Here is a 22,481-nt window from a genome sequence, read left to right on the forward strand (position 1 = left end):
GAGAGGAGGAACGCAGCAAGGGAAAAAGGAAGTCCTGCCGGGAAAACCAAGGAACGCCCCCTCGCTCCACCCGAGCGTGGATCTTCCCACTCCCCAGGGCCTCGGGCGCGTTCCACCCGCGGGACACGCCCCTCTCCCCCAGGGCCAATGGGAGGAGCAGGCCGGGAGCCCAGGGTTTTATGAATGGGTCCTGTACCCACCTACCTGCGTCGCCGCCTCCCGCCAAGGGGTCGAGTTAAGAGACGGCTGGCAAGTTAAGACACCTATCCTACAGCAGAGACTCGTAATCGTCTTATTCTCTGGCTCACTTCAGGAAATCTTTGAGTAACTGCCTACGCTTTGTTACATAATTCCTCTTGGACGAAGGATCTCCAGATATTCGACACAAATTACGGGTCAATACTGTTCTATGTGGGAATTCGTAAATTCGGTACTCAGCACATGGTTGCTCTTTAAACAGTTACAAAAATAAATGGAGACTTTATTACCAAGTAATATAATAAAAGATAATTAACATAGGGAAGCAGGATGAGGTGATTAAATGAATAACAAGTGTATGTTACTTTCTCTCTGGAGAAAGACTGGGTTTTAAGCATTACAGTGCCTGGCATAAGTGCTCAAAAATATAGATCCAATTTTTTTGGGGGGGGAGATTGGTCCTGAGCTAACATCTGTTGCCAATCTTCCTCTTTTTTTTTTTTTAATCCCCAAAGTCCCCTGGTACCTAGTTGTATATCCTAGTTGTAGGTTCTTCTAGTCCTTCTACGTGGGATGCAGCCTCAGCATGGCTTGATGAGTGGATCCAAACCAGGGAACCCCAGGCTGCCTAAGCAAAGCGCGCAAACTTAACCACTAAGCCACCCTAAATTTGTCTTAAGCAGAATTAGGAATCAGCAGAACAAGGAACTAGCCCAGCTAATGTGTGGGTCGAGAGTGCCTAGAAATTCATAGGTCAAATGAGGGCTTCTGGTGAAAGAATAGAAAAGGAAAAAGTAAAGACAGGAGATTGGTCCCATGAGTTTTTGGGTTTTTTTTATTACCTGACTAAAAAATAGTAGCAAACGACTCCTGAAAATCTAGACGTGTAATAAGATTACTACATGATAAAGAGGAAGCCATGAAATAAACAGCTTCCATTTTATTTTAAGAGCCAGGGAGCATACTGGCAATTTGGTCCTGACTCCTAAAATCCTTTGACTTCACCACTGCACTGTCCAAGTCCAAGACTCTAAGCATCGTAAAAGGATCGATACCATAGACCCTATCAATAAACCTAGGTCTCTCCTAAACTAGCTGGATGTGCAAAGGGAGAAAAAAATGGTGACCTGCCCTACTGTGTTACCGGGGAACAAGATACAATGTGGTTCCATTACATAGTACCTACCAAACAAGATATTCTCACAAAACTTTTTTTAAAAAGCAGGTAAAAATTATACATTTGTACATATACACACTACACTTTTACAGTTCAAAAGATAGTCCCAATAGTTCAACAGTTCATTTGGGACGTTTTTGTATTGTTTTTCCTTCTGGATTCTCTGTCATTCCCTTGGCTCTGCCCTAACCTGACATCATTCTGTCACATTATCTACTAAATCAAGTAAATGTTCATTCACCCCAGTAAGCACAATCTACCTGGGCGGCTCTGGAGAGAGAGATTTCTGAAATGTCCAGACTACACTGAGACTATAGAACAGGTCTGTTCACACAGGTGGGAGGGAAGTGGCAGAGTAAGTACTACAACCACAGGAAGCAACCTTCCAGAACAGGATGAGCGCTCACACCCAGTGGTCCAGTGCCCACCTATTAAAAACGCAGTCAAAACCCACTCTGCACCCAGTAACAGTTACTGAGAGTCCCACAGAGCAAGTCACACTGGTTCTCAAAGGAGCCGTTTCCAGAATCGATGGAGGAGAGTCACTTTGAACAGTGGTGGTTTGACATCTGTAGAAGAAGCCATTTTGAACTCTTATAAAGAGAATTTTTAAGGGGTCAGCAGCCTCCCTGGAAAGTTCAGGAAAGCCAGCAAGAGAGGGGACGGTCTTTCATCTTTTCATAAAGTTCTTCTCCAGAGCTACTGACGTTCTCTGTAGAGAGTAAATATTCCGCTTCACCCGATCCTCCAGGGAGGAGGTCGATGCGCTCTCTAGCTTCATGCGGCTAGGAAGAGAGGACAGGCGAGGGTAAGGTCGGTCAACTATCTGGCAGAATTAGAAGAAACAGGTTGCTAGCCATAAAACAGCTGTAGAAACGCAGCTCTTTTAAGCCCACATAGATAACTTTCGAGTGATTCCATCTGGAACTAAACTTTTTAAATCAATGTCCATAAAGGAAAATGTATCTCTTTTGGAAAATAAGTCAAAACTTCATTGGAAAAAAGCTTCCTGAGCCATGTACTCTTATTTAAAAGGAAGGCCAAGGAGATTCAATGAAAATACCAATTCACTCCCCCCCTCCAATCAAACTGTGTGGCCAGAAGCTGGGAGTAGTAACAAAGGAGATCTGGAGGCTGAGCTCCGTGTTCTCTCTGCACCGACACAGAAACACTGGGAACACAATGAAAGAACCAGCTGCCTGACTGCCTCCTTGGGACCATTGCCATGAAAGCCGTTAGGCAGGAAGAAGATGCACTCACTGGATAAACTTCCCGTCCCGGGAGTCCAGCTTCTCCAGCCTCTGCTCCCGTTCATCGTCCTTAGCATGCCTCTTGAGGATGTTCAGCCTCTCTTCCTCCCGCCACTTGGCGTTTTCCATCATCTCTTGCCGTTTTCGCTCTAGTTCCTCTGATGAGAGCTTTCTGTTGAACACAAAAACCATCCTATCAGGGCTACTTCTCTCCCGGCAAAAAAACAGAAACACCCCAGGGAGAACAGAAATCAGGTGGGTCTCCAGGTTCTCCAGCTCATTGCTCTCTTCCCACAGAAATGCCGAAACCAGTGCCGACCTCAGCACGAGTTTCCTTCCTTCCTAACATCTTGGTCAGGGGATTTCATCCAAATTTCAACGACTTTTAGTAAAGGATTCCACACTCTCACTCAATAATCTCTGGAGTGATTATTCTGAAGCATTAAAGATGAAATAAATTGAGAATTAATCAGGAGCCTAAATCTATAGCAATTATATTCCAATTGTTTGCTCAACAACTTACAGAAGAACAGAGGACTATTATCCATGTGACTGCTCACATCTACCACCTACCCACTGGAGAGGCTTAGAAATTCATGGATGCAGCCATCAGTATACCACCTTAGGACTTGACATTTAGTATCCGTAGTAGAATGACAACACCCTCTTTCAAAAAACTTCACTAAATAAAATATATAAAGTCACAAAGAGAATGGAAGAGCAGATAACACTGGATAAGGGAGTGAACAAATTATCAGAAGATGGCAGTGGATGAAGGAGTGGAACTACTTTAACAGATTAGAGGAACCTGAGTCCTAAGTGCCTGATACTAATCAGAAGCAAAACCCGGGAAAGCCTCAGAGAGGGCAGGTACCAAGTACTTCGGAGGATGGCAGCGAGGATAGGGCTGAAAACAAAAGGACTATTTAAAGTCTGCGGAAGAAGCAATTAAGACACCCTGGGGTACTCATGTCTCACTCGGGGAAGCCAGTGACTGCTCTTCCAAACATCTGCGGAGACCCTCCAGAGGCGAGACTCCCCTGGTAATTTTTGGAGACCTAAACCAGTCAGGAGATCAGAAGATGCAGAGGCATCAGGCACAGCAGAGGAAGCTGGCAGGGCCACCAGGGCAAACCAGAGTGAAATGGATGTCCACATACTCAACACTGAGACTCAAGCCCCTGTGGGATCAGTGCTGTCTCCCAGAATGCCAGCAGGCAGACTTACAGATGCTGCTCAGGCAACCGGAGTATTTTTCTCTGGAGAAACTTAATGGTTCCCGACAAGAGAACTAAAGATACTGACGTCTGAGTGTCCCCAGCTAAAAACCAGTTCAAACCCAATCTCCCACCTGTAGACAAGCCATGCTCATACATAATACAGTGATTTCAGCTGTTTAGTGCCTTGCTCTTAAATATGGATTGATGGTGAAATATCACCAAACATTTCAGGAAAGCCTCTAAGGGGAAAGATAGAGAACAAGACAAATGGACAAAGGACCTCAGAGAAAAGAGGACAAAGCACAAAACAAAACTTTAAAAAATTTTGCAATTAAAAATCTCACTCAGAGATAACAGGTGAAAGATACTGCCTCACTGAAATGAGAATAGGAGGCTTTTAAAAAGGAACAATCAGATAACATGAAAGAGTCTTAGAAATTAGGGAGAACAAGGAAGTTAGCAAAGACTAGTGGGTAGGTCCAGTTAAGTTTGGAGCACTCTGCTTTGGTGGCTGGGGTTCACAGATTTATCGCAGGCGCTGACCTAGACCACTTGTCAGCCATGCTGTGGCGGTTACCCACACACAAAATAGAGGAAGACTGGCACAGATGTTAGCTCAGGGCTAATCTTCCTCAAGCAAAAAAAGAGGAAGACTGGCAATAGATCTTAGCTCAGAGTGAATCTTCTTCAGGAAAAACAAAAGAAGAAGAAGTTAGCAAAGAAATAGTACAAGAAAATTTCCCAGAACTGAAAAACATAGGTGAGATTTAAAGAGGCAAATATTCACCCTAGAAAAAATGTAAAAGTCATACAAGAAAGGAAATGTAACCTCAGTATTCTGCTTGGCAATGAAAATATCAGTGAACAATATTTACACATCATAACAACATGACTCTACATACTGGTTAAACCAAAAATTGTGATATACTCATAACAGAAAAATGGAGGGAGAAGAAACATGGGAATGGGAGTAGATGAGAACTCATTTACTCTGACCTCATTTATGATAATAGTAAAAAAAATCTAATATCTAAAATTGATGAATTAAGAGACAGCAACATATGCATATTTTTTAGAAACAGGGAGCTGCCAGAAGAAACAGCTCAAAAGTTGAAAGTGGTTGCCACTGGGCAACATGACTAGAAGTGAGATCAGGCAGTGCAAGGAATGGGTGGTTTTCATTCTAAGACTTTTGATAACTTTTGACCTTTATGTGTCTATATTATTTGATCAAAACAACTTAAGAAATTGTGCCTCCATAATGATGGTAACTAATGCAAGAATAATAACCCCACTTTGTATTTCCTATTGCCACTTTTATTCTGGGCAATTTACAAGCCCTATAAGAAGGAATTTCAGCCACTTCCAGGGTGTGACTTTAGAGTAGTGTTTTTTTGTTTGTTTTGAGTATATATAATTTTTAATTATAAAAGTGTTACATTGAGTGTAAGAAGGGAAAGCACTGAAAAATAATACAAATTAAACAGGAATCCCATAGGTCCACCCAGAAAAATTTAAGAGAAAAAATATAGTCACAAGAATTGCTTTAAATTAAGAACCTTATTGCAAAAGAGAAGCTTCATCTTTTCACCTGACAAAAAAGTTGTTTTAGGTCACTAATTAAAAGAAAACATACACACAAAAGAAAACAAAAATTTTTAGGGCGAGCACCAGTGGCCTAGTGGTTAAGTTCAGCGTGCTCTGCTTTGGTGGCCCGAGTTCGATTCCGGAGCACCAACCTACACGGCTCTGTTAGTGGCCATACTGTGCTGATGGCCCACATACTAAAAAAGAGAGGAAGACTGGCACAGATGTTAGCTTAGGGTGAATCTTGGCAAAAGAAAAAAAAAATTTAATTTTCACAGAATTCTCAGGCTCTTGAGGAAATATTGTGACACTCAATCTGAGAAACACTGATTAAACAGTGCTAATAAAGGTTTCACAGCCATAATTTTTCTCTTTTTGTCTTAATTCAGCATCATCTTAGTTAATTCAAAAAACCTCAATTACCTGGAACACCAAAGCAAAACATAGAGCTATCACAAAATCCATGCATTAAAGCTTCCAGGTGTTTACTCTCGGGAGGGGGAGCTCTTGAGGGCTCTAACATTTTACATCACAAAGTTCAACAAAAATTCTAAGGGCAATAAGAAAGGCTGACAAAGTAAGACAGATTCAAGAGATGTCAGACGGCAAGAGAGACAGAAAAACCACCCAGGATCTGAAAAAGCTTAGTCCTTTGCTGACCAAGAGCCTTAAAATATATCACAAATACACTCACAAGCACCCATCCCCAAGAGCAGGATGAACTACAGCACCGCTGAGGAACTGACCTAGCATCACCAATAAAAGATTAAATTATGCAAAACCTACTCTGTCTGGGAAGCCAGGGAAATCTGCAACATATTTTGGAAAGTTGCCAGTCGAAACTAAACCTTTTAATAAAGTTTCTGTTCCTTGGAAACTTAGAGCATCAGGCAATCAGGAGTTCAAAGGGACCTGAGAGTCCGCCTCTCTCCTAACAACATAGTGAATAAAAGAGGGGTAGACTCTCAGTGGTTCTCAGTGTTGGCTGCGCCTTGGAATTACAGGGGAGCTTTAAAAATACCGATGTCTTGGCCCACCCCCAGAGACTATGACGTAATAGGGCTGGGTAAGGGGATTTATTTTTAAGCTTCCCAGGTGATTCTAACGTACAGCCAATTTGTTTGGACAGTAAAAGGAAGTTCACAAAAGTTGCCCATCGCAGCTAAACTTCTACTAAGAGCAACCGAGACCCCTAGAAACAGCCTTTCATGGGCACAGCCAACTCCCCTCAGGTCCCAAGACTGTAGGCCCGTGTTCCATCTGACCCACACCACACCCAACTCAAACAGAGAGTCTGTCTTAGGGTGTCTGCCTTCAAAGAAAGCACTCTGCTTCCCTTTCAGCTTGATGCCTCAAGAAAGGAACATTCTCTTGAGAAACACTTCTCTATGGAAATCTCTGTGAGAATTAGCGTGTTTACAGACATCAAGAGAAAGTCATTTCATCAATTGTTTATCAAGTCAAACTATTTACTTTGTCCTTTCAATGTGCCTCGCATGGTGGGGGGGTGGGAGCAGACTGTTGAAAGTTGACAAGAAGAAGAAAAGTTGGATGGACAGAAAGGTGATACAGATTGTCCACTTGCCCTGGACGGAGCCACTCCTAGACTCAGGCCTGCAGAGTCTGAAGTGAACCTCCTGGGCTCTTGCCTCACCTGGTGTATCCAGGAGCGTGCCGCCTTTGGTAGACCTCCTTTTTAGGTGAAGGGCTCTTAGTCCGGCCTCTCTCTCTCCTGTTTACCTTAGAATTGTGCCTATAACAGACACAGGGCAGAGAAGAGAAAAGCCTTTTTAATACAGGGGCTTTTATCATGTCCCTCAAACAATGGAAGAAGAGCTAACAATCTTAGAATTATAATCCAAATCGAAGAGAACAGAGGGCAAAAGCGGAAGAAAAACAAAGGCATAAAGATACATCAGATTTGATAGTAAACTCATTCCAGAGATTCCACATATATAACTATGTAGTTCCAGGGGCCTGAGCTTTACATTGAGGTGGAAAAAAAAATGATGTAAAGGAAGTAACAAAGACATTTGGAAAAATTAATAAACAGACATCACGAAAAGCAAATATCCACTGTGACCAGGCCCCTCCATTTACGAGGCATTTCCCAGTGAATTCCCACACTCACGGTTTGCTTGGCCTTGGGGACCGTGATCTTCTGCCAGGGGAGCGAGACCGCCTGTCCCGGGACCCTGCTTCTCTGGTGCTCTTCTTGCTGGCATGTCTGGGAGGTGAGTGGGAGGAGCTTCTGGATCTGGAATGATTTTTCAACCCGTGGACTCCCTTTTGCTCAGCCATCAGAGGACCCTGTAGTCCCTGGCCATGGTCAGAGTTCCTGATCTATATCAAGGAAAGGAAGAGAAACTATTCATAGAAAAATCTAGCAGCTCAGGAGAAAATGCAGTGAAACAGGAAATGAACGAGCACTGAGGTTCTGTAAGGAGCCACCCGAGTATACCAATCCCATCACACAGTTACCACAGTGAACCGAACAAACTTAGAAGAGTGATCTTCAGAATCCCCTACAAGAATGGACCCACCCAACCCTGCACACTGGCTTGGCTCTTTGCTGCAGCCCACAGAGGAGCAAGATGCAGAGCGTGAAGGATAGGACCTATGGTTAAACATACTGAGGGAAAAAAAGGAACCAGAGGGATGTACATTTGTCAAAAGCAATCAGCTTGTACACTTAAAATGTATGCATTTCTTGTAAATTTGCAGAGGGATGGGCAGAATGCATAAATGTCCCACTGGCTTAGCCTCTCTGCTCAGAGGGCCTTCAGCCATGGTCAGATTCAAGGATAAAGAATGGGCCTGTTCCCCAGCAGCCCCAGTCTTTGCTGTCCAAACTCCCTTCTTCCTACATGATGTTTGATTGGCTGCTAAAAATGCTCTGTTTCCAAAAAGGCTGTCAAGGGCGGCACGTTCCATGGTCCCAGTCACTCCCTTTGAGAAGCCCACATGCTTACCTGTAAGCCATATCCAGGGACTTTGGGCAAAACAGAGGAAGAATTTACTATCTTCTTTTGAGATCTAAGAGATAAAAACACACACTTACTTAAAAAGAAAATGCATAAAGGTTCAGTTTAAATCTTTTGTGCTGAAACATGCTTCCTGCTTCAAACCTGACCTTGCCCACCTCCTAGGTTTCACTTAGGAGCGTGTCTCTCTATCTGCACTGTCTTTGCTGGAAGATGCATCAGCACAGTCATGTTTTTTCCTATGAAAAACCGTGGGCCCAGCTTTTCAGCCCCAATGCCTGAACACATTCTCCTCTCACCTCCTGCTGCTGTTCCAGGGACTAACAGTGAGTCAGCAGCAACAATGCTGGCTGCTCCCACAGAGAAGACACACAGAAGGGGCCCAGATGGGCCCATTAATGCAATTTAAAAGAGGAAAAAAGCCTACATAAAAGCCACTTCGGTCTTGGAGGAATCACAAGCTGAAATGAAAGTCACATCCAGGATGTCTGACCCAAGACCTACAAGGCTATAGTCAGCTCTGTTAAGGGGTCATGCGACGATCTCTAAGGAACTCTAGTGCTGGATGGCAAGCTCTGGGGACACAGGGCCTAGGTCCGAGTGTTCACCACTGAGACCCCGGGACCTGGCAGTTCGCAGCACAGAGCTGGTGTTCAGTTACTATCTGTGGAATGAATGAGTGAATGCACCAGTGATGAGGGAAGCCTGCCCACACGCGCTCACCTTCCCCGGCTACGCTCATCCTCACTGCTGCAACGGTCGCTACTTGAGCTTCTGTGCTTATGTTTCTTGTGCTTCTTTTTCTTCTCCTTCTTTTTCTTCTTCTCCTTTTTTTCCAGACTCATTTGTAACTAGAAAATGCCCAGAACATAACCACATAACCATGCAAGACTATTTAGACCCATCAATCCCTCTGAGGGGACTGCATCACAAACTACCAGACCCCATGCCTCTGGGTCTATGAGGGTCCAGGACCCTATCAGAGGTTCCCTGTCAACAAGAGGGGGAGGGTCTTAACCCTGGTTGTGCACAAACGCCCCCTAGAATACTGAACAGAATCTCTGGTTGGGGGGCTAGGAATTTGTGTTTTCGCTTTTTTAGGTTTTTTTTTGCTTGAGGGAGATTGTCACTGAGCTAACATCTGTACCAATCTTCCTCTACTTTATGTATAGGATGCCACCACAGCACAGCTTGATGAGTGGTGTGTAGGTCCACGCCCAGGCTTCGAACAAGTAAGCCCCAGGCTGCTGAAGTGGAGCACACGAACTTAACCACTACACCACTGGGTGGCCCAGAATTTGTGTTTTTAAACAGTCCCCAGAACCACTGCCTAGGAATTTCCATTCTGACACAAAAACTCCAACTCCAGAGAAAGCAATCAGGACCTGCAAGATCAATCTTTAAATCTTCCTTCCCAACTGATCTGAAAAAGCATCACATAATATGTCACGTGAATGATAAATGGGCCCAGGAGGCTAGATTCTACCTGATCTCCTGAACACACTGTATGATCATGCTTTCCACAGGCATACCCCATTCCCCTTTTTTCCTGGAAAAATGACATCACACCGATCTTTTCCAACATAAAAGAGGAAATCAAGCTTAATTAAGCTTGATAATTTAAGATTGTGTAAGATCACCAGAAGTCTCTAAAAGACAATAATTTTAGGGGCCGGCGCCATGGCCGAGAGGTTAAGTTCGTGCGCTCTGCTTCAGTGGCCAAGGGTTTTGCCGGTTCGGATCCTGGGCGTGGACATGGCACCACTCATCAGGCCATGCTGAGGCAGCGTCCCACATGCCACAACTAGAAGGACCCACAACTAAAAATATACAACTATGTACCAAGGGGCTTTGGGGAGAAAAAGGAAAAATAAAAAATCTCTAAAAGAGAACAATTTTAAAGGCCATTCTGTTTTCCTTCTTGGAAGGGAGGAGTAAATGGAGAGAAGTTCTTGTGTTAAGCAGCTAAAAGCTACTCTTGGTGCTTATTTGATACACTACTTACCAATTCTTTGATCTTCTTCATTTTCACAGGATTATTCAATACCTCTCTTTTTTTCTCCTCCTCCTTCTTCCTAAAGAAAGAGAGGAAATTATAAAAATCATGACCATTTCTTTTGGGAAGGGGATTAAGTCATTCATTCTCTTCTCTACAATTCTACATAGCAACATTTTTTGCAATTGCACGCAGACAGGCCCTATGTCACAATCTACATGATGGTGTGGAAGCGGAAATCTTCTCCAAATCTGCATAAGGGATTGACTATTGTGGGAAAGTCCACACTGGTTCCCTGGGGTTCAAAAAAGTGAGTTTGGTCAGTTTCTTCTTAGCCTTCATGCTCACAGCTTCCCCGACTATGAGCATCAATTGGTTGCTATGTATCAACTGACTGCAACATTTCAATACCACCTCCACTGTTTAGCATGATAATGGCCTGGGAAATGAGAATGGATTCCTCTTTCAAGAAGTCTTACCCTTATACACATATTGTTCACAGGAGGGGAAATTGGTCAACCTTCCTGGAGAACAATTTGACAACAGCCTGCACATACTCTGACCTCACAAATTCTTAAGGATTTGTTACTGTAAGGAAATAATCAAGGAAGGTCACTATAAAGTTGTTCATGTTATAACAGTGAAAATTTGGAAACAAGTTAGGGACCCAACAAGAGAATATTAATAAAATAAATTATGGTATATCCATACAATATAGAATAAAAAACGATGTTATAGAAGCATAGTTATCAATATAGAGAGATGTTCAATATATCAGATTAGGTGAAAAGAAGAGGTTTATAAAATAATACGCACAATACTTGTACACCAATGTTCATAGCAGCATTATTCACAATAGCCAAAAGGTGGAAATAACCTAATGTCCACTGACAGATTAACAGATAAACAAAATGAATATAATAGATTTTTTTTTTTTTTTTTTTTTTTTTGCTGAGGAAGATTCACCCTGAGCTGACATCTGTGCCAATCCTCCTCTATTTTGTATATGGGTCACCACCACAGCATGGCCTCTAATAAGTGGTGTAGGTCCATGCCTGGGAACTGAACCCAGGCCACCAAAGCAGAGAACACTAAACTTAACCACTAGGCAACAGGGCCAGCCGCAGTGGAATATTATTTAGCCTTAAAAAGGAAGGAAATTCTGATACATGATATAACATGGATGAACCCTGAAAGACATTATACTAAGTGACATTAACTAGTCATAAAAAGATAAATACTGTATCATTTCACTTATATGAGGTTCCTAGAGTAGTCAAACTCATAGAAATGGAAAGTAGAATGGTGGCTCCTAGGAGCTAGGGGGAAGGAGAAATGGAGAGTTATTGTTTAACGGGTACAGAGTTTCAGTTGTGCAAGATGAAAAACTTCTGGAGATTGGCTGCACAACAATGTGGAAACACTTAACACGACTGAAGTGTACGCTTAAAATGGTTAAGATGGTAAATGTGACGTTATATGTATTCCACCACAATTTTTTTAAAAAGAAGGAAATTCTGACACATGCTACAATAGAGATGAACCTTGAAGACACTATGTTGAGTGAAATAAGCCAGACACAAAAGGGCAATTACCATCGATTCCATTTCCATGAGGTAACTGAGTAATTACATTCACAGAGACAGAAAGCAGGATGACGGCTGCCAGGGGCTGGGGCAGGAGGAAGATGGGGAGATACTGTTCAATGAGGACAGGGTTTCAGTTCAGGGTGACGGAAAAGCCGGAGATGGACGGCGTTGATGGTTGTACAACCACATGAATGTACTTAATGCCACTGAACCATACACTTAAAAATGTTACAATGGTCAATTTGATGTTATACATACCCATACCTTACCACAATTAAGAAGCTAACAAAATAGGAAAAAACATTTGTACGTACATATACAATATCTTTATAGATACATAGGCAAAATCTTTAATATATAAATAACTTTAAAAGCATTTCAAAAGAAGAAATATAAATAACAAAGATTTTTCAATGTTCAACCTTACATACTTGACATAAGGTGATGCAAATTAAGCCAAAAAAAAAAATACATACAGCATGATCTCATTTAGCACCCAAAGTGCAGCTCTACTTTGGTCTGTTACATATTAGGATTTCAGTAAGATTCTAAAGTTTCTCTTTAAAGTGTTCTGCTGCAAAAAAAGGGGTGTGTGGAGAAGGCCACCCACCTAACCAACTCTACACATATCCCAAATTTCCAAGAAGCTGCCAGCCTTTCTCACCTTGCTTCTATCTCCTACTTTTGTTTAAGGGCCAAAGGTAAATGAAGAAGCCTGGGCTGGTCCATTTGCCTCTCTCTTCCCCTATGGCCTATAGAGGCACCCTTAACAGAGCTCCTTCCCAACATCAGGAAGCCCAAGCGGAGACAAGTCCTCTTACACAGCAGACAAAGGCCAGGAGGAAGCCGACTGTGAAGAGAGGGTATATAACACCTCTGCTAAGCATCTCTGTAGCAAAACCCCCTTCCCAGCCCCTCATCAGTACCTGATGATGAAGAGTGGGTCTTCCCGGATTTTGCTGGCCATGTCAAGAAGAGAATTAGCACCCGACGGGGCAAAGATAGAGCCTGGGAGGAGTCCTGTCTCAGAAGAACAGCCTGCCTCCTTCTCCTCCATCTTCTCAAAAACGTATTTGTCAATGGGGCGTCCCAGCAAATACTCGTCACGGTTTACCATCCCACCAGGACCCTGGTACATCCAGTCCAATTTTTCTTCTTTTTTCCTAGTTCAAGAAAAAAAAAATACAATCAAAGACGATGCAGACTTCTGCAAACCTACACACAAAACCTGAACACAAGGGATCAATAACCACAGCTGGTCAGAGAACTCATTCTACAGGCACCCAGCATGGACTAAACATGGCACTCCATGTGGCGCACAGGAAGAAATGGTGCTTGCCAGCATGGAGCTCACCATTTAGTGAAGAGACCATTTCTCCACACCTACAGCAGTTTATAAGGAAAAACAGTGCTCCTCAACCTAGGGCATGGATCTTTGCTCAGGGCTTCTCAAGTCTCCTTTACAAAGTCTTTATATTACGCTTCCATTTCAAGGATAATCTGAAACAATAAACATACTCTGGATCATCTCATCACCAAGAACAATTTCTGTGTCCACATATGCAGTCGTGTTAACCGTGTTTTGGCACAAGCAGGAATACTACATTTGAGGGGATGATGAGAAAAGACCAGAGATAATCTAATAAGTAAATTACGCTTTCAAGCCAAAAGAGGGGGGACAAATTATGTCACAGTATCCTGCCAAACAAATATTGCCCTGTGGTTCTGAGAGGAAAAAATGGTGAGAAAAATGGAACCATCACACAACAGACAGTAAAGCTGGATTCATAACAGCAAATGTTGAAGCAGCCAATACCACATTCGCACCACAAGCAGCAAAGTGGCTTCATCAAAATGGTATTATCTATAACATTCAATTCAATGTTTCTGAATATGACTTTTTTTTGTTTCATTTGTATATTTATTTTTGTTTTAAGATTTTATAACAACTATGAGGATAAAGAATGTCTTCCTAGTTATGTCTTTGGACATTTTAATAAGAATAATTTAAACCAATAACGGAGGGTCATAACTCTTTAGATTTTTTCTTTTTTTTTTTTTGAGGAAGAATGGCCCTGAGCTAATATCTGCCACCAATCCTCCTCTTTTTGCTGAGGAAGACTGGCCCTGAGCTGAGATCCATGCCCATCTTCCTCTACTTTATATGTGAGATGCCTGCCACAGCATGGCTTCATGAGCAGTGCCATGTCCACACCCAGGATCCGAACCGGCGAACCCCAGGCCACCAAAGCAGAACATGCAAACTTAACCGCTGCACCACTGGGCCAGCCTAGAATTTTTCTTCCTATTAAAAGGATCAGTTTCAGAAACATTACTGTCTATCATTAAGAACTGATTGTGGGCCACTGGGGTCAGGCTCCATCCGGCTTGCCCGGCCTCTCTCACGCCACAGGAGTCAAGATGGAGGAGTATGAGCTAGAGCCGTGCCCTGGTGAACTATGGAAGACCATGATGGGCCTTTACCATGGGAACCATAGGTGGCGGGGTCTTTCAAGCAACTGAAGGTTTTTGTCATTCTCCAGTAGGAATGAACCAGAGACTACAAGGGAGTTTGACAGCTATTAAAACCAGGTCTCCACAGTTGGGAGGTAGCTTTGCAGTTTGGGGAGGTCTGTGTTCCATGACTGACTGCAGTATGGTTAGAGAGAAAGAAGATCTGTGGAACTCCATCACCAGTCTGCCTCAACAGGAACCACAATGGCAGCAAGAAATGGACGAGTGGCTATGGTTGTTGGGTCAGCTGTGATGGGTGGCATTCTCCTAGATTCAACTGGAGGAGCTGGTACCTTGTTGACAAGAATTGCCTTTGCGCACTTTCCCAGTGGTCCTTAGTTTACTGAGACCCCTCCCGGTTGCCTTCAACCCAGTTACCACCCTCACCTTTTAGAGACTATGGACAATACCAACAGGATTTCTTTCTCAAGAGTTTTTTTAACAGAATGAGCTGCAGTTCAAGAAGGATTTTTGGAAGACCAAGGTACAGTCTGTTTTTCAATCATAGGACAACTATGGCCAAATAGGCTATATATAAACGAAGAGATTTTTAGCACATTTTTCTATTCAAAGTCACATGGGGGAAGGACAGGGAGGTGTGAAAAGATAATACATTTATTTATTCAGATTGGATTATATTTGTGATCAAAATATACATCTAATAGCATTAAAAGAAAATATAATAAGCGCTTACAAGATGAAGGACCAAAAGGCAAATAACAGAGACACATAACCATCATTTCCTTGGGAACTTCTCTGCCGGGTTTTGTGTGTTCTGTTATTCAAACAAAAACTCCTGGAGGGGGAAAAAAGAATTGATTGGGAAAGGCAGACTACACCAGATCTTAAGGAGGTCTGGGCAGGAAGATCAGTGAGACTAGAATATTCTGAGCTCATTTTCCTGAAGGGGAGGATAACATAACGGTAAAGAGCACTAGCTCTGGAGTCAGGCAACATGCACTAAAGCCAAGCAACTTCTCTAAGCCTTGGTGTCCTCATCTGTAAAATGGGGATAAAACAGCACCTACCTCCCAGGATTCTTGGGGATTAAATAAGTCAACGGATTTTTAAGGCATTCGGAAGAGTGTATGGCACAAAGTAGTACTAAATAAACGCTAGCTGGTGTTTTTATTATCTATGTATGTGTTTGTCTCTCCAGCAGGTTTTCTTAAACTCCCAGATAGCTGGGACCACAGTTTACTCACCTGTGAATCCTAGACAGTAACCTAATGATCACGTGTTCAATGTTTGACATTTCATGGGCAATGGATCTTGAGCTAGGCAGTAGTTTTTGAAAGAAAAGCAGGTTGTAGTGATTGGGTAGGGAGGATTTTAAAAGGACACGTCAAAGATGACTGGTGAGATCATGCCTATGCATGCCTGACACTAAGAGGGATAGGGACGTTGGGAATAAATATTCATCTATTCATTTGTAAACATTTACTCAGCATATTTTCTATGTGCCAGACAGTCGAGTAAGGCCAGAAGAATGAAAAAGATTCAGGCAGCTGAGTTGCTCACAGGCTACTGGCTGAGGCACATAGGTCAACAAATTACCAAAGGGTGCCAATCGAGAGTTAAGCATGTGTTGAGGTGACTCTGGGACACTCAAGTAGAACTGCCTGGTAGACAGCTGAACACACAGAGATACAGGAGTTTGTGTGGGATCAATCTGGGAGTCATCAGCATGAAGCAGACAACTGGCGCTGGAGGAATGAAGGAGCTCTTAGAGAAAGAAGGGAGGAAAGCAGTGAGGCTCGGGGAGCACGAGCAGTTAGGAGACGGAGAGAAAAGAAGCTAAGTAAGTGAAGGAAAGAGAAGAGATGATATGAAGAGGTAGGAAGACCAGGAACCTGTAGGCAAAGAACCAAACATTCCTGGGGAAGGGCAACTGGCTCAAATACAGAAGAAAGGATACGAAAAACAAAGACAGATACTTCTATAAACTAGTATTTTCACAGCTCCATCTAGTCTTAAAAGGATTCAACTAATGTCAGTCCCACTCAGGCCTTCTAGTAAGAGAACATGGTGTACAGCTGGGATCCAGAGCCACAGGACTTGGCCTGGCTCTACCACTAACCAGCTGGGTAACTGCGCAAGTCCCTTCTGTGCACTGCCATATCCTCCTGTCTAAAATGGAGCTAGGAACCACCATCTCTCACTGTTACTGTGAGTTTTAAAATGAGAAAACATTTGGGGTAAAAGCCATATAAAACCAAAACGATCTACAGATTTTTGTTGTTGCCATCATTAAGGATATGGATCAGGTTCTCAACTGAGGTTGCCCATTAGGATCACCCAAGGGGCTCTTAAAACAGACAGATGCCCTTGCCCCACATGCCCCCTGCTACTCTTAGGGCATCTGCTTGGGTGGTAATGACACCCCTCTTTATTAATCTTCCAAGAACACCCTAGAGTGCCAGGGCTGAGAAACACTGGAACAGGCCACGGTCTAGAAAAAACACAATTTCCTAACATTATCAGTAAGTACTAAAGCAACACTCTACTGCAAAGAGAGATTTGGAGATCCAGGATAATATGTGTATTAAGGTTTTTATTTGTTCTAAGAGATGCACTACAAACATAGAAAAGATTATCTGAACCAGAGAAATGAATCATTAGATAGCAAAAGGCTTTTATTGGTATTTCATGGGTCAAATTAAAAACATGACACCGTGCAGAGAACCAGACAAGCAGTCAGACGGACAAGCAGATCTAACGCATCTGCAAGCAGAGACCAAGAAAAAGACCTACATGCTGACCTTTGTGTTTTGTAAGGTTGGATGATCTGTGGGGGGACAAAAAAGTCCAAAGAATATAAAATCACCTTCCTCCCATTCACAACAGACAAGCAGGCATGAGGGTCAGTAACAGGGTAAACGTTTAATGCCCAGCTCTGAATCCGTTCACACTCTGACCTCATTAATTAGACTCTGCAAAGCCCACATTTCTGACACATCTGGCATATCATGCGTAATGCTTTGCTAAATAAAAATTTAAAAATAACTTTTCATCTTTGGTAGTGGGAAAGTAAACTCTTATAACTAATGGGTATTCAGTCTAAAATTGATATCTCTTTTAAAATCAAGGGTTCACAAAATCTAAAACTTCACATATAACAATGTGTGTTCACCTTATAAGCTGCCCAGGAATTAATTCAAATGTGTGAAATTTATTTAATTTATAATGTAAACTATATAATATACATAAAGTATATAAAGTAAAATAATTCAATGTGTGTCTATGGTAAAAAAAAAAAAGTATAAAATTTCATTCTCTTATCTCATTTTATGTATGAATGCCCTAAATATATTGTGTTCTATTTAAAAATTCTAAAACTCCATTTATTTATTTATTTTTTAAGACCGGCACCTAAGGGGGCCAGCCTCGTGGCCGAATAGTTAAGTTTGCACGCTCTGCTTCAGCGGCCCAGGGTTTCGCTGGTTCGGATCCTGGGCGAGGACATGGCACCACTCATCAGGTCACGGTGAGGCGGTGTCCCACATGCCACAACCAGAAGGACCCACAACTAAAAACATACAACTACGTACTGGGGGGATTTGGGAAGAAAAAGCAGTCTAAGGTTGGCACCTGAGCTAACAACTGTTGCCAATCTTTTTTTTTCCTCCTCCTCCTCCTCCTTCTTCTTCTTCCCCCCAAAGCCCCCAGGACATAGCTGTATATTCCGGTTGTGCTGTGTGAGACACCATCTCAGCATGGTCCGCACCCAGGATCTGAAAGAGGGAAACACTGGGTGGCTGAAGCGGAGTATGCGAACCACTCAGCCACCGGGCCGCCCCCTCAGTTTATTTTTAAATATTCCAAGTTTCATCCTTAAGTCAGAATGGCCTTCTCTCTAACCCATTATCCTGCAAGAATGTGATCTGTATCCTGCTTAAGTTCCAAAACGCCATTTCCATGAATTGAAGCTGAGTCTCACACACACACAACCCTGTCACAAATCCTCCTGTCATCAAATGATTAAGGAAAAGCCCTGTACATCCAATGGGAGAAGTGTGCCACATGCCACCAAGAATGCGCGAACTTAACCACTTGGCCACGGAGCCGGCCCCTCCTATCTTATATTATACAAGAGGAAACTGACGCAAGGTAAAATAAGGGTGACCGTCCACAGTCACACAGCTTTTACTGACAGACACACCATCCATCTCCTTCCACGGGACCTCACTGCCCTCCTAAAATGAGCCTGCAACACATAAGCAAACAAAAGCAGGACTGAGGGCTGGGCACACAGTGAGAGGCAGGGTAGAGGCCACCATCCTCGGTCATGGTTATCTGTCAATCATCTACCACAAGCTTGGCCTACACTAAGCCCTTTGCACGTTATCCCATTTGATCCTCAACCAACCTTAGGAACTGGGTACTCTCACTCTCCTGGTTGTACTGAGGTAACCAACGCTCCCAAACTTGCTCCCAGCTACACAGTTAGCCTGATGTGTGCAAAGCCAGCCTTAGAACCCAGGTCAGTCTGACTCCAAACCCATGCTCTTAACCACCTTTTACGCAACAACTGGACGACACACCTGCACCTGCGCCAGACCTGCAATTCCCAACACACTAGGACACCCCCAGCCCAAATCGCCCCACTGCACCCTCAGCTCCTCACTTACTTGACAGCCCCGACATCCTCTGCATAGCGCTGCATCTCTTCCCGGGCCCTCTCCTCCCGCAGCTCCCGCTGAAGCTCCTCAATCTTCTTCCGCTCAGCCTCATGCTTCTGCTCAGCCTTCCACACTTTCTCCACATTGCGGAGGGTCTGCGGGTGCCAGCTCTTCTTCAGATTCTGTGGTAAATGAAAGGAGGGAGAAACAATTCAGGGAGTGGGTGGGCGGTGAGTGTAACTGGCCTTGCCTCACCTACCCCTCTATACCCTATTCCCGCCAAGGCAGGCATGTAAGGGCAAGATGTCTTTAACAATGGCAAGGTTGGCACCCAATAATCTCTCACACACCAGGGGAGTTGTTGTTCAAGTACATAAAGCTTCAGGATAGAACAGGCCCTTCCTGGATTCCCTTTAAATACTTTTAACCTGAAATGCATATAAGTCTGTCTTCCACTGGCCACACCTGAAGTAACAGTTGGCGAGGACAATACAGGAGGAATGCAGCAGGAAGCTGGGAAGGTGTAGACTCCGAAAGGCAACAGAGCAGTGCCTTTGTCACTAGACATTCATTCTTATTAACACAACCTTCTTTTCTTTGAGTCCACTTAACCTGCCTTAAACTCAAATGGTGTACAACTCTACCTAGTACCTCTTTCAATCTTCCTTCCCAGGAATGTCCCCTTGGTTCTGATCTCTCCTTCACCCTCAAAGTATGCTTCTCCCTTTCTTCCTCCCCATGAACCACTACTTTAGTTCAGCTTCCCAATCAGGGAAGGTTTCCTGGAGAAAGTGACATTTAAGGACAATTATAAATTAGCCAAGTGATGTAGGAACAGGCGAGCAGAGGGGAAGATTTCCAAACAGAGGGAACAGCACACAACTGCCGGCCCAGTGGTGAGAAAGAACACAGCACAAATAATTCAGTGTGGCTGGAGATGGAGTGAAAGCTGATGGGGAAGGGGCTCAAGATGAAGCCAGCTAAGAAACAGATTAAGGGACTTAGAAACCACGTTAAGGAGTTGGACTTTATGCTGTTGACAGCAGGAAATACTAAACAGTCATATGCAGGTGAAGCGCAAGACTAGCTAGCAGGTGAAGAACAGACTGGAGGCGACCAAGATTGGAGACCAGGAGACCAGTTAAGAAGTCTAAGTGAGAAAATGTACACAAGGTACCTGGCATTTGTGATATCAACCCTGATATCAGTTCCCCCACATTAAACCCAACATATGTGGAGTTAAAACCAAAACACTCATTCCCTGCTTACTCCCTGGCTTCCTGGCTCCAGAATCCACTATCCGCCATAGAGACACACATCACCAAGGACAAGCACCTGGATTCATTATCTCCTCCCCACAAAGAGATACAGGCTGGTAAAAAAGCTGCTGACCAGCAAGGTCATGGGCTCCCTCCTCTCTGCAAGTAGTCTCAAAGCCAAACACAGGCTGGTGGGAAAGTTCCAACCAGCAAGGCCATATGCTCCCCCTCCCCTACCTAAAACCCCAAATAAAAACTCTTCCTTTTAGCTTTTCGGGGAGTTTGGGATTTCAGCGTTAGCTCCCCTTTCTCCTTGCTCAGCGCTGTGCAATAATAAAATTCCCACTTTCTTCCACTACACCCGGTGTCAGAGATTGACTTGCTGCGCAATGGGTGAGCAAACTCACTTCAGGTTCGATGTCATGTGGAAGGTGTTCAGTCAATGAGGTCTCCCTTTTCTACCTTTTCTCCCACTTCTTGTCCTTTCTTTCCCCTCATTGGGTCGTTCAGTCCTTCCTTCCTTCCCTCTTCCCACCCCAAACTTGTCCTACTAGTCCTCCTCTCCCTCCTTTAACATGGCTGATTTTGCCCCCCAGGGAACATTTGGCAATGTCTGGACATATTTTTGGTTGTCACAACCAGAGGAGAAGGGTGGTACTGGAATCTAGTGGCTAGAAGCCAGGGATGCTGCGAAACATCCTACAATGCACAGGACCTCCCCCCCGACCCTGACACACACACCAAAGAATTGTCCAGCCCAAAATGTCAATAGCACTAAGGTTGAGAAACCCTGAATTAAAGCTTTCCTGTCCCTAAATGAAGCTACTCGAAGAGTACGCTAAATTAGACAAACCCTGAGGGAGTCTTGGAACTCCTTCTCATTGATAACACCTACAAACTGTAATAGAGCTACTGGACAGATGGCTAAACTGATCTACTTACTAATTCAATTAGCTACACTTTCAAAAGGTTAGCATTTTTCTGACTTTGCACCACACTCTTGTGAGCACATTTGCCCTATTTGGGGCCTTAGCCCCCTACAAATGAACTACACAGTTTAAGAGAAATTGCCATATAACTTATATTAAGTGTTATGAATTCAGAAGAAAGCTCTGTCACTACAGATCAGAATGCAGCATTGAAGGAGAAGCAGAAGTCAGAAAGGCAGTCATGAAGAAGACCCCTTCAGGCTTAAAATGGACTCCAGGACATGGCTCAGGAAAGAGGAGAATGGGGCACCAACCACGCCTACCACTGCCCCAGGACATGACTCTGAACTCCTGAGGAAGGGTGATGTATCCCCAGACAAGACGTACAAAATAAAGCGTGCGTGACCCGTCCTCCATATCTCCCTCCTTTCCCAGACATGGTTCCAACCGCCCCACTTCCGGGCCTTCCCAGAATTTCCAGCCCGGAGAGCCCCCGCCAACAAACACACAAACACCACCTGCCACCCTTGGCGACACATCTCGTACACCTTCTCAAGTCTCCGCCCGGTCCCTCCGTGGCCTTAGTGACCCGTCCCCTCTCCAGAACTACGGCTCCCTCCCGCCGAAAGCCAGCCTGCGTTGCCATGGTGACCGACTCCCACCCCTCCAAATTCCGTCCCCAGCCCCAGTCCGTCTCCGGCCTCAGTCCTTCCCCGCCCAGGTCCTCACCCCCTTACCAGATCTCCGCCCCCCATGATGGTGGAGACGTCTCCTCACTACACAGTTCTGGAAGACTTAGGAGGGATCCAGAGGAAGCGTAGAGAAATAGTGCAGGGGCGACCTCCCGAGATCTGGTCTCGGGGGCCACCGGCTGCCAATTTCACCGTCGGATCTAGAGCCCACTTCCGGGAGGGCGTACTATTACCGCGTCGGCGTCGCGGGACGATGACGTTTAGTACTAGCTGTCGCGCAGCCTGGCGGTCGCGTCACGTGCGGTTTCGCAGTTTGAGGCAGTTTGATATCGCGGCATCTGTGGTCTCATTTTGGACGCCTTAGGTTGGCACCTCGTCAGATTTTCCGAAAGGTGTGTTAAAACGCTGCAGCTCTGCCGGGTTCCAGTCGGCCTTGGGGCTCGCGCGCTGGTCTGTTGCCATGG

General features: G+C 44.2%; 1 protein-coding gene across 1 annotated transcript; it reads right to left on the minus strand.

The window, feature by feature from the left end:
- Positions 1 to 1,015: 1,015 nt before the first annotated feature.
- Positions 1,016 to 22,250, minus strand: CWC25 (CWC25 spliceosome associated protein homolog). The gene is made up of 10 exons (XM_046677424.1): positions 22,063 to 22,250; positions 19,147 to 19,319; positions 12,928 to 13,164; positions 10,422 to 10,491; positions 9,140 to 9,267; positions 8,405 to 8,468; positions 7,564 to 7,775; positions 7,087 to 7,185; positions 2,636 to 2,797; positions 1,016 to 2,160 (listed from the first exon to the last, which is right to left on the minus strand). The coding sequence occupies exons 1-10, from the start codon at positions 22,078 to 22,080 to the stop codon at positions 2,046 to 2,048; spliced, it is 1,278 nt and encodes a 425-aa protein (XP_046533380.1). The 5' UTR covers positions 22,081 to 22,250; the 3' UTR covers positions 1,016 to 2,045.
- Positions 22,251 to 22,481: the final 231 nt, after the last annotated feature.

Source organism: Equus quagga, chromosome 11 (genome assembly GCF_021613505.1).
Source record: "Equus quagga isolate Etosha38 chromosome 11, UCLA_HA_Equagga_1.0, whole genome shotgun sequence".
Taxonomy (NCBI): Eukaryota; Metazoa; Chordata; class Mammalia; order Perissodactyla; family Equidae; genus Equus; species Equus quagga.

Coding starts and splice junctions, on each gene's coding strand:
- CWC25 (XM_046677424.1), bottom strand. Junction 13,165..19,146: donor GAGGATGTCGGGGCTGTCAA/GTAAGTGAGGAG, acceptor TTCTTGAACTAG/GAAAAAAGAAGAAAAATTGG. Junction 7,186..7,563: donor TCCCCAAGGCCAAGCAAACC/GTGAGTGTGGGA, acceptor TGTCTGTTATAG/GCACAATTCTAAGGTAAACA.